This window comes from Pelodiscus sinensis, chromosome 13 (genome assembly GCF_049634645.1).
Source record: "Pelodiscus sinensis isolate JC-2024 chromosome 13, ASM4963464v1, whole genome shotgun sequence".
Taxonomy (NCBI): Eukaryota; Metazoa; Chordata; order Testudines; family Trionychidae; genus Pelodiscus; species Pelodiscus sinensis.
The window spans coordinates 14,180,194-14,192,865 of record NC_134723.1 but is presented as its reverse complement, the minus strand read 5'-3'; the positions used below and the strand labels follow the sequence as shown (position 1 = coordinate 14,192,865).

General features: G+C 44.5%; 1 protein-coding gene across 7 annotated transcripts in view; it reads left to right on the top strand.

Annotated features, from left to right (window-relative positions):
- The window catches only part of DACH2 (dachshund family transcription factor 2), a 673,528-nt gene that overhangs the window by 447,429 nt on the left and 213,427 nt on the right, over positions 1-12,672 (top strand). For all 7 annotated transcript variants that reach the window (XM_006115313.3, XM_014569659.3, XM_014569658.3 and 4 more), the window contains one exon: positions 12,023-12,154. In XM_006115313.3, coding sequence (XP_006115375.2) covers positions 12,023-12,154 — 132 coding nt within the window. The remainder of the gene's footprint in view (positions 1-12,022; positions 12,155-12,672) is intronic.

Sequence of the window (12,672 nt, the reverse complement as noted above, 5' to 3'; positions counted from 1 at the left end):
AGAGCAACTGTACAGGGTAGATCATCGCTTTGGGCTAGGGAAACACACATGAGTGGTGGGATCACATTGTTATGCAGATATGGGATAAAGACCAGTGGCTACAGAGCTTTAGGAAGAGTAAAACAAGCTTCCTAGAGCTGTGCGCTGAGTTAACCCCTGACCTGTGGCTCAAGGACACCAGAATGAGAGCCGTTCTCTAGGTTTAGCAGTGTGTATCAATTGCTGTGTGACTCACAATTGCTACTAGTCAGTTGCAAATCATCATGGAATGGGAAAGTCTACCATTGTTGCTGTACTGCTGCAAGTGTGCTGAGCAATAAATCAGAGTCTTCCACAGCGGCAGTGACTCTGGGAAATGTGCATGACACATAATGGCTGGCTTTGCAGACATGGGATTCCTCAACTGCATGTGGGGGACCATAGATGGTACACATATTCTGCTTTTAGTGCCAACTCACATTGCCATCAAGTATATTAGCAAGAAGGGGTACTTCTCGATGGTGCTGCAGTGGCTTATGGATCACCAGGGGTGTTTCACAGATATCCAAAGCCGGGTGGTCTGGAAAGATGCACACATCTTCAGGATCACTGGCCTGTATAGAAAGCTGCCAGTGTAGACTTTATTTCTAGACCACAAGATTACAGTGGGAGCTGTGGAAATGCCCATTGTGATCCTTTGAGATCAGGCTAACTCCTTTTAGCCCTGGCTCAAGAAACTGTACGTAGGCCACATGGACAAGGAGTGTTTTAACAACAGGTCGAACAGATGCCGCATGGTAGTTGAATGCAATTGGGCTGTTTAAGGCAAGATGGAGGTGTTGCTATGGCAGTCTAGACTTCACTGGGGAAAGTAATCCCATGGTTATCTCAGCGTGTTACACTTTGCATAATTTGTGTGAATTTGAGAGGGAATTGTTTGTTCAGGGATGGAGCACTGAGGCACAGTGCTTGGCTGCAGAGATTGAGCAACCAACTACTAGAGCTATCAGAGCTGCTTGATTCAACACCTGAGATCTCCATCTGTTCCTTCATCACCCTGATCATATGTTCTCTAGCTTGCCTGTCAAAGGCCTGGGTTTCCTTGCAATTGCACAGCTCTCTTTCCAAACATTATTCCCGATATCTGCAGTCACTGTTTGATTTAGCACTTCGCAAATCAAATCATCCTTGTTTCTTTTAGGCAACTTCTCTAATGCAGTTTGTGACAGAGATGTCAAGATCTCTGCTGTTCAGCACAAAGCACAAAAAGGAGTCTGTTAACATCAATTCTTACATTGTAAACATTTCACTTAGAAACCTCTTTTGCAACATTTCCACTTACTTTCCTGCTGACCATTGCAAGGAATGCATCTCAGCAGGCATCATACTCGTGGAGAGTAAGGGAGTGAGGACGACTGGCAGCTTTGCATATCAACAAAAGGAATTCCATCTGAGGCTAGAAAATTCCTTTTGCTGGAACATTGTTGTAATTATGCCACACTTCTTCACAGGTAGGCGTGATCCTGAAAAACATCTCCCTGTTCTAGGTTAGCAAGGAAACCAGGGTATAACTTCTCCAAGCTTGTGGCTTTTGCCTTGCTCCATACGTAACCCACCTATATTCCGCTTTAGTTCTTGAACAAGTGATTGATGAATGGTGCAGGTTAGTCTCCTACAATAGGAGAAGGGTCCAAGCTTCACTGCTATGAAATCTGCAGCAGAAAATTAACAAGTACCTCACAAAATCTTTCAATAGCCTCTGCAAGAGTCTGTTGAGATCATGATGAGCATCAACATGCTGCTTGGCCATATGGATTAACTACTGAGGGATGCGTGAAGCTCACAGAAACACAGCCAGCCTCCCACTTTTCCATGTCCTCAGCTCAGCAGTCCACAACTGCATCCACAGCCACTTACCCCGTGTCTCATCCCCTACTCCTTGGTCCCTGGAAAGCAGTTGCCCAGACTGTCTATGTCCTTCAGCAGTGGAGAACCATTCCTGGATGCCAGATGCACTTGGCAAACCCAGGGGAGTCCCCGGTTCTCTTCTACGTCAATCTCTTCATCTACTATTTCATCTTCTGGATTAGGTCCTGTGTGTACTGCCTCCATGCCTGTCAAAGTATCCACTTGGCTCTTGGCAGTGAAGGTGGGGTTACTATCAAAGATACCATCCAGCTCCTTATAGAAATGGCAGGTCTTTGGCGAAGCACGGAAGTGTCAGTTTGCTTCACGAGCTTTATGATAGGTTAGTTTAAATTCTTTAATATTTTTTCTGCAGTGTAGCATGTCCCGCTCAGACCCTTTTTCACACAAAGCTCAGTAAATGAGCCCATATATGTTTCAGTTCCTATGGGTCACTCTCAGCTGGGACGAAACATACTCCTTTCCTCCATATACAGATCATATCCAACAACTCAATGGCGGTCCAAGTGAGGGAGCATTTGGTACAATGGCCAGCCATGGGCCCGTGGGAAGATGCCATGAGACCACTGCATGGTGAGCCAGCTTTCAGGGGACAGTGCAGGTGCTCAGGCTATGTAGGGCACCTTGATATGTAAAGTTAGCCCTTTGTGGTATACTTCATGCATTGCATCAAAGTGTTTCAACAATCATGTGGATGAAACCAGAGAGTCATTATCCTCTCCAATGAACTTGCACAGAAGAGCCACCCAGCAGGAAATGAGCTTTTAATTGCATGGAATTTACAAGGGGGTGGACCAGGTAGCTGGTCAACTGGCTGCAGGGCAGCAGAGTTCAAACTGCTGACCAGAGCGTCTGACTGGGAATTGTGGGCCACTTCCTGTAAGCCAGAATCAGAGACAAAATGCCTTGAGGTGTTTACACTGCATGTTTGTTAATGATACAGAGAGGGGAAAAGAAAAAACATTATGGAGCTGGAAGTTTTTTGTCAGCAAAAATGGCCATCTTTCCCAACAAAAGTTGTGTTGCTTGTGAATGACAAAATAATTTTGTCAACAAAAGGCACTTTTCCTGAACAAAACTTGCCAGTGTAGACAAAACCTAAGAGATATGTGCTGAGAGGCACCAAATCATTCAGACTCTTTTTTAATTGATTCCTGTTGCTATTGACTTGAAAGTCCACAATAAACTGTGGCTGTGGTTGTGCTTCCTATTGTTTTATCCTAATGACAGGATTCTGTCCTTAGATAGTGATTGTGTTAGTAAATGAAGGAGGTGGCTGGGATGGTGCAAAATGTACATTCTCATTGGCATAGCAAGAGGTTCCCCCACCCCCATGATTAAATTTTTTTTTTTTTTTAGTTTATTTAATTAACCGAGATAGGCAAAAGCTGTAATACTGGAACTTAGAACTGGACTCAAACAAAATCTTAAATAAGAACATACGAACACTTTGGTCTAAGTCTCATGCTAAGCAATCACCATTTTTTATATTATTTGTGATCACTAAGTAGGGTCTATATTTTTCACAACATGGAGGCCTCCACTTAATATTATTTAATTAATGAGAAAATGAATTAGTGTTGGTAGAGCACTTTGAAAATGTAAAGCACAGTGTAATCATTGTTTTATTATTTTTGAAAAAAAAATGAACAAAGCCTGTCACCCCAGTCTTCAAAAGCATTCTTTGTAAGATGTTTCAGAACTGTTTTTATGGTTTGCGATATCGTATTTCATATTAACATTTCATACTACCAGATGTTTCATTATTTCTTAGCACATCACACTTGACCCATAACAGCTTTGAACGCAAATAACAAACAAACTGATATGTAGTGCTTGACTGTTAGACCGGAATAATATGGAAGGACTAAATTGCCATCCATTTTTTCTTTTGAATATTATTAATTCCAATGTGTTGACTGTTAATTTAATTAGATGTTGTTTTAGTATAATATCATACTGCACTGGTATGACTCACCATTTCATTTAATTATTTGCAAATTTCAAGATTTGATTACTCATAGCTCCCCTTTAGTTGATTTGCTTGTTCACGGTTTTGACAGAAAAGCTTTCAGATTAATATGAAGGGGTGGATACAGTATTACTAATTTGGAAAGTAGAAAACATAGCTTTACCTAGCACTGGATTACTTAGATACATTCTGTCATCTCCAAACTCTGTCTGCAGGAACTAATGTAGTCCTCTGCCCTGTTAACTGTCTGAATCTGATTTTCATGTCTGGATAAGTGTGGGGACAAATCTACCTTCATTTGCACTTGACCTACCTTTTCTAAGCTTTCACTGAACTTTGATTATGTCTTCTTTTTGGATCTTTCCAGCTATTCCACTGATCTTGGGTGATATTGAGTGAGTCCTGACTTGGGCAGGCGGCTGGACTTGATGACCTCCTGAGGTCTCTTCCAGCTCTATGATTCTATGTTGCTGCTCTGTGCCTCAGTTTCCCCCTTTTCCAAATGGGGACAATGAGGATAATGATATTGACCTTTTTTGTAAAATACTTTGAAATGTACAGGTGAAAATCACTATTTAGGTACTTTTCTAGTGCCTGCTCATATCAGTTCCAGTCATGTGTTGAAAGGTTTTACCCTAGCAACTATCTGTTACGTCAGCCCCCCGGAATGGTGATGGTGCGGCATTTTATATATACAGTAAAACATCTAATAGTCCGGCATATAATTGTATGTCATTCTTGATAGTCCGGCATCAAAATGGCAAGAGCCTAGTGAGTGAGCTTCGGCAAAAGACGAGTCATAAGGCAGCAGCGGAAGCAGCTGAACCGAGCGAAAAGAGTAAAAAAGTGTTAAAAAAACTAAAACATTACAGTATACTGTATACAGTATGTACAATAAAAAGGGTTATAAACACTTTGTATACAGTATATATTGTGTACAGTATATATATAAAACTACCTTATAGTCAGGGCTGGCCTTAAGCTGATTCAGCCAATTCGGCTGAATTGGGCCCCGCGCCTAAGGGGGCCCTGCGCCCCTGCACCCGGAAGTTGCTCCCTCGGCTCGGCTCGGCTCGGCTCGGCTCCCTCCCGCCCTTACCTGTGCACACTGCTGGCTGCTCCTGCTGTGCGTGCAGTTCGCAGGTGGGCGGGGAGACGCCCGGGCGTGACGTCACATCATGCCCAGGATTTTAAAACTGAAAAGTGCCACGCGGCTGCCACCGTGGCGCACGCAATTCACAGTCCGGCCTGGCAGATGGCAGATGGCAGAAGGTAGGGGAGCAGGAGCGGAAGGGGCTTGGACGGGAAGGGGGAAGGGGCTTGAATGGAAGGGGGAGGAAGAGGCTTGTTCAGAGGGGGAGGGCTTGTATGGAGGATAGAGGGGAGAGAGGAAGAGGCTTGTGCGGAGGGGGAGGAGGAAGAAAGGGGAAGGTACCAAGAGACAGGGTAGAGGAGAGACAAATGGTAGGGGGCCAAGTACAGACAATCAGGAAAAGGTTAGGAGGGGAGGTATCAGTGGGATGGGGGACAGGGTGAAGCTGGGAGAGGAGAAGAGAGGGGAAGGGCATTGGCGGCTGGAGGGGAAAGTGCTGAGAGAAGGCTTGAAAGAAGGGGTGGGCATGAGAAAGGTGGGGATGGAGCAAGTCATGTGTGAAGGCACAGAGGGGCAGGAGGGGAATGGGGCAGAGAGTGGTGAGGGGGTGGGCATCAGGGGAAAAGAGGGCAAAGGGGGCAGGGGCAGTGAGGGAAGGGAGGGTGCAGGGCTAAGGGAAGGTGCAGATGCCAGGGGATTCTGGGCATGAAGCAGAAGAGCAGACACCTGCAGGGAAGGGACCAGTACCAGAGGAGAGAGGCAGGGCAGGTGTGTAGAGGGAGGTGTTAGAAGAGGGGTAACTCACATGATCAGAGTGGGGCTACTGGAGGAGTGGGCACAGGGGGGAGAGAAGGGCTGGTGGAGGGGGGCAGGTTGCAGGAGGGCTGAGGGCAGTGAGAAGGGCAGGAGTCAGGACAGCAGAGGAGGGTGAGGAGTTGGTGGGTAGCAGGCACCAGGGGAGATGATGGAGCAAGGAGAGGAGACATGGCAGCAGAGAGAAAAGGTAGAGGTTTATAAAATATTTATTAATAACGTGGTATGCTGCCCACAGCCAGTTTGTTTGGGCCCCACGCTGTAGTTTGGGTTTATGTGGGGATCAACACGTGGCCGGCAAATGGGAGCCAAAACAAAAGTAGTCAGTGTAATGATCTTCTGTTGATATGTGTTTTAGTAGTTAAGTTTTTGGACTGTCATTGCTCATGAAAAGTGCTGTCACATGGGTAGAAATCAGGTAAATATTGCATTTTATTAATATCAGCAGAACTGACAAAGTTTTCATATTGTCATATATGATCCCTGGTAACCCATCTCAAATATGAAAAACTAGGTTGATACCTGTTGAATTCAGTTTACCATTTGCAGTATCTCATTAGGATGTTTAGTGGAGAAGATTTTTTTTTTATTTATACTGTGGGCAAAGCATGGGCTCACAAGAATTCCTCCATTGTTTTACCATGAGTCTCAAAACATTTGGTGTTTTTCTAAAGGCCTGGAGTCAATTGATTATGTAGGAATCTCAGCTTTCATTTTAAAAAAGTTCTCTATACTTGTGGGCCTTACAGCTAAGGAGGAAAGCTTTAAAACATGAACCTTAAATACTCGAGAAACAAAAGGCCAATAAAAATCCAACATGTTTTATTTTTAAAATATCTTATGATTTGTAGACCATTCTCATAACTTTGTATAGACGTTCCTTGTGATTTTTTGGGTTGGCAATGCTGCTCTTTGGTGAATTTAGAGAGGTCTCTCCCTTCAGTTTCCCTTTCCACCCTCCTTTTTTGTCACTGGTCATCAGAGAATCATAGAGACAATGGAGAGTAGGATGAGTCCATGACTATGGTTAATGACTGGTCAGGGTGACTAACTATTATCAACCAGTGGTCTGAATGAGATATTTACTGCCATCTGTTAATCAATTGTAGGAAAAGGCTTCACGAGCAGACCTTATTTATATAGACAACTTACTTTGCCACAGAGATCAGTAGACACACTTGCTGTGTCAAGGTGATCAATTTTGGCTCTTTTGAGTTGAAATTCACTTAAGACTTGCAGCTGGGAGAATGAAATGTTGTTATCCATATTGTATGATTAAAAGGTTAAATACCTGAACTTAATATGACCTGGCTTAGGGTCTACCATAACTTGAACACCAAGCAGAGGATAGTGAGTCACATCTAACTGAAAGTCACAAAAGATGGAAACAGGTTTATTTCTGGTGGTGTAGAGTCTGTTTGGGAGTCCTCAATTATATCTGACACTTTACATCCAGCGTTTAATGGCAGAGCTGACTAGAATCAATTGAGAGTCCTTGTCTTGTCTCAGTGATCGCTTGAGCAAAAATCATTGATAAAATCTTGTGTAGACTGACCTTGGACTCAACATGTAGGCAATGTGTTGAAGGGCAGTGCAAGGAGGCAATGGTGGTGAGGTACCATATTACCTAGTGAAATCATTGGTGCTGAAATCACTAAGGACTGGAATTTGACCACAGAACTGACACTTTCTTAACAAAGACTCCATTTTTGCTATTTAAAAAGTAAATCAATGTAACAGAAAACTGCAACGCTCTCTAGTAACATTTTAAAAATCAAAATTTAAACTTTATTGAAAAAATTGGATAGTTTGCAATTGAAAATATTTGACCTACACTTAAGGCAACTGATTTAATTTTGTGTAAAATTTTGCATAATAAAGGATGGCATTTTTTTTGAAAATTTTTTTTGCTCAACAAAAAAATCAGGGGGGGGGGAGGTGGCGCCAAAATGGTTCGAATTGGGCCCCGCACTTCCTAAAGCCGGCTCTGCATATAGTACCTCCTGATAGTCTGGCATATCCAATAATCGGGCACCACCTAGGTCCCAAAGGTTCCAGATTATCGGAAGTCTACTGTATATATATATATATATATATATATGACCCTCAGTTCCTTCTTACTACTAGTGATGATTGTTGGAGATGTGGCTTTCTTCCATTGCAAGTGCCACATGTCCCTGGCATTTACAGTTTGTTAATAGTTGATCATTAGCAGTTAGTTAGTATTTTGTTAGTAAAGCAGGAGGTAAAAGGACTTCCCCTTTCTCATCCATGTCCTCTCCAGGGACGGAAGTGGTGTCTGTCGGCCTATCTTTCATGCCAAACACCTTTGAGGCCACTTGGGGCCTCATTGAAATGACTCAGTCCCCTGCCAGCGACAGACTGCTTCCCCCACCTCGCCCATTGTCCTGCTAGGGAAAGCCGACCATGTTGGGCCCATCTGCTCTGGTCACAGAGGCCCTCCACATGGAGTCCCGAGCACAGTTCTTGAGAGTGCTGTCGGTCTAACTCACGTCACCAGTCTGACTTGCAGCACTGTTCTCGTATTTGGTCCTCTCGGAGCATCTGCGGTGAGTCAATCCTGGTCCGCCTCCATGCTATCTGTGCATACCTGCCACAGAGGCATGTTGCAGCACTAGGGACCTTGATACTATTTAGCTCTGGCTTGTATGTTGGCTAAAGAGCCACTGCTCATCATCCTGACACCCCCCTTCTCAGCAAAGATTTCTGGAGTGTGGTGCTTTGCCCCGACACCAACCCTCATCTTGACGATCCTGGCACTTGACGACCGGTCTTGCTCTCAGCACAGCTCACAATCTCAGCTTTGCTTCTATTCCCAGCATCGCTCATGATCCCTACACTGGTCAAGGTTGTCATCACAAGGATGGTCAAGGTCTCATCATTCAGCACCATACAGACAGCAGGCACTTCTTCACTCCACTCTGGTTTGACCCCATTGAGGCACTCCTGTTCTCTTCTTCCTCAAGGGAAGCATCAGTTATTTTGGGTCAGTTGACCCCAGAGGTCCCTTGTTTACCTAGGGTATGTCTACACTACCCTCCTAATTCGAACTAGGAGGGTAATGTAGTCATACCGCAATTGCAAATGAAGCCCGGGATTTGAATTTCCCGGGCTTCATTTGCATAAAGCCGGCCGGCGCCATTTTTAAATGCCGGCAGTTCGAACCCCGTGCCGCGCAGCTACACGCGGCACGGAGTAGCTAGTTCGGATTAGACTTCTAATCCGAACTAGCTGTACTCCTCGTGGAATGAGGAGTACAGCTAGTTCGGATTAGGAAGCCTAATCCGAACTAGCTACTCCGTGCCGCGTGTAGCCGCGCGGCACGGGGTTCGAACTGCCGGCATTTAAAAATGGTGCCGGCTGGCTTTATGCAAATGAAGCCCGGGAAATTCAAATCCCGGGCTTCATTTGCAATTGTGGTATGACTACATTACCCTCCTATTTCGAATTAGGAGGGTAGTGTAGACATACCCCTAGAGACTTGGTCATTCCTCAATGGCCTTCTCCTGTGACAAATTTAGACGTTGTGGGCATTCCATGAAGCCCAGGACACGCTGCCAGTGACCCCATCACTGGTCCCCTCTGCATCCTGGCTCACGGAAGCAACATTCAGCTGCCCGCCCTGACAAAACACAGTGCCAGCCACCTCACCACCATCCAGCTCCCTCAGGCCCCAGCTTTGCCAGCATTGGGGGCGGGAGGGGATGCTCAGGACCTGCCTCTGCCTTTGGCCTCCAATCCAGAGAAGATGCGGCATTTGGCGCAGTAATGCTCTAGACAGCAACTTGCTGACTCCAGTTATTCCTGCCGTGTATGTCTTGTGAATCATCTAATTGTAATTGACATGAGCTAGCACTTGAAGTAAAAAAAATGTTTCCTCCAGCTGTGTGGTTGTGCAGGTGGTGTCAGAGAGAGGACTTTGGTTTCTTCAACCATGGGAATCTGTTCCAGGCACAAAGATTGTTAGGAAGAGATGGGATCCACCTAACAAAGAGAGGAAGGAGCAACTTTGCGGGCAGGCTTGCAAACCTAGTGAGGAGAGCTTTAAACTAGGTTCACTGGGGGATGGTGACCAAAACCCTGAGGGGAGTGGGGAAGTTGGATACCGGGAAGAAATGCAAAGAGGAAGGAGCAACAAAGGAGGACCCCTGATTCGAATGGAGAATGTAGGGCGATCAACTGGTTATCTAAGGTGTTTGTTCACCAACGCAAGAAGCCTAGGTAGCAAACAGGAAGAATTGGAGTCCCTGAAAACAGAATCTTTCAAAAGTGAAAGTAGTCTGGACACGGGAGGTTTTTCGGAAAAAAAATTCCTTTTACGAAAAAGCGCGTAAACCTCCTTTTTAGAAAGAGAGGTTTTTTTCTGAAAAAACCGCATCCATACTACTTTTACTTTCAAAAGATCTTCTTTTTGAAAATGCTATCGTAAGAAGATATGCAAATTCCCTCAGAATTTGCATAGCCTCTTTCAAAATTAAAACATAGTCTAGACGTGCCCTTAGTTGATATATGCTGTCAGGGTGCTCAGAGTGAGCCACTTCTGCACTCCCTGGAGGAGAGAGTGGAATAGTCCCAGACTTTGTCTTGAGTGTAGGGATGGAATAGTCCTGTTTGCCTTCACCCTTGTAGCCAAGAAAGCTAATGGCATATTAGGGTGCATTAGGAGGAGCATTGCTAGCAGATCTAGAGAAGTGATTATTCCCCTTTATTAAGCACTGGTGAGGCCACATCTGGAGTATTACATCCAGTTCTGGACCCCCCATTGTAGAAAGGATGTGGACACATTGGAGAGGGTCCAGCAGAGGGCAACCAAAATGATTAGGAGGCTGGAGCACATGACCTATGAGGAGAGGCTGAAGGATTTGGGCTTATTTAGTCTGCAGAAGAGAAGAGTAACGGGGGGATTTGATAGCAGCCTTCAACTTCCTGAAGGGAGGTTCCAAAGAGGATGGAGAGAGGCTGTTCTCAGTAGTGACAGATGGCAGAACAAGGAGCAATGGTCTTAATTTACAGTGAGGCAGGTCTAGGTTGGATATTAGGAAAAACTTTCACTAGGAGCGTGGTGAAGTACTCAAATAGATTACCTATCTATTTGATAGGTGATTGGGGTGGTGGAATCTCCATCCATAGAGGTTTTTAGGTGCCAGCTTGACAAAGCCTTGGCTGGGATGATTTAGTTGGGATTGGTTCTACTTTGGGTAGGGGGTTGGACTCTATGACCTCCTGGGATCTCTTCCAGCCCTAGGAGTCTATGAACTAATCTCATGCTCAGGCAAGGGCCATAGAAAATCTGGCTTTAGTAGAATTGTATATGCAATCCATCCAGGCCATGGAATAAACCATGCCATGTATTTTAATTCAGGCTAAGAAAACCATTTCAAAATCTCATTTCATTGCAAGCTAAACCCTAAGAGTTATTTTATTTTGTGGCAGCTGCTGTCTCTGAAACAGGGAAATTGCCAGACTATGGCTTCCTAGTGAGTTTAGTCTTCTGAGTTGTAAATCAGAGGGGCAGATGCATAATCTTGCATGTTTTTCCTCTATATGGAAGGCACTCTTGTCTGGCTTTACCAGGTAGGGTTCCTGTGCCTCTCACTGTGCAACCAATAGCAAGGAAAATGTCTCCTAAATTCACCCTGAATGGTGGGCAAGCTAAATGGAGAAAAGCCCCTTTTGCCAAAGCTGGGGAGAGCTGAATTAGTTGCAGCTCTGAACTTTATGAATAGTTAGCTGGAGCCACATTAAATGGGAATACTGGTTCATGGATCAGTTCTGCAATGTTCCTTGTTGAAACCTGTGCAAATGAATTGTTGTACCATACACTGGGCGTTCCATGATTTCAATCTATGTCACTTAAGTGGAACCAGTCATTTATTCTGCCTACACCATGTTTATTTGTCCTGACTTTTTAGCTCTGGAATTCTTTTAAATATATTGTTTGTACAGAATTTAGCATACCATGATGGAAGCTGCTAGGTGGCAGGGCTCAAACTTTGGCTTCAGGCTTGGTCCCCAGCATTGACAACCCCATTGAAATGGGGTCCCAACCCACTTTGGTGTCCTGCTGTAGACCAATATCCCAAGGAACTCCGTTTCAGGTTGATTATGAAGTTGTTCAAAATAAAACTACAGCAATTGGAAAAAGGATTTGAGCTGTATTAATGTGTTTTATTCATACTGTAGAAGGTAATGCTCCATTTTATTTGTTTGTTTGCTAGGTCTAACAGCAGCTGCCATGGCTGAAGCAATGAAGTTACAAAAGATGAAGCTTATGGCAATGAACAGCCTGCATGGAAGTGGAAGCCAAAATGGAACAGAATCAGAGAATGAAGAGCTCAATTCTAATGCAGGTACATATTTTCTCCTGCGTAATCCCCAAGATGGCTCTGCCTCCTGTGGCTTGTGCATGGAAAACAAATATGATAGACTCTCTGTCAATCACGCTGTTGCTCTTGTAGTTATACCGCCCCAGAATCAACTAAGAATCATCTCACACTCTTCCTCAGTGCTTCTCATATCATCATTTTGCCCTACATTTTCAGAGATGTTGCTTAAGATTGTTATAGCTTTTGCACAAATCACAAACATTCTGAATGCTTCTCTAAATACTTTTTATAGTAACAAAAAGCTTTTCTGTTGCCATAAACATCGAGAGTATGTCTAGACTACATGCCTCTGCCGACAGAGGCATGTAAATTAGACTACCCGACATAGTTAATGAAGCGGGAATTTAAATATCTCCCGCTTCAGTAAAATAAAAATGGCTGCCGCGTTGTGCTGGCTCAGCTGATTGTTGGCACAGCGCGGCAGTCTAGACATGGATCGGTCAACAGGGAACGCCTTTGTCGACCGCTCCTGTAAACCTCGT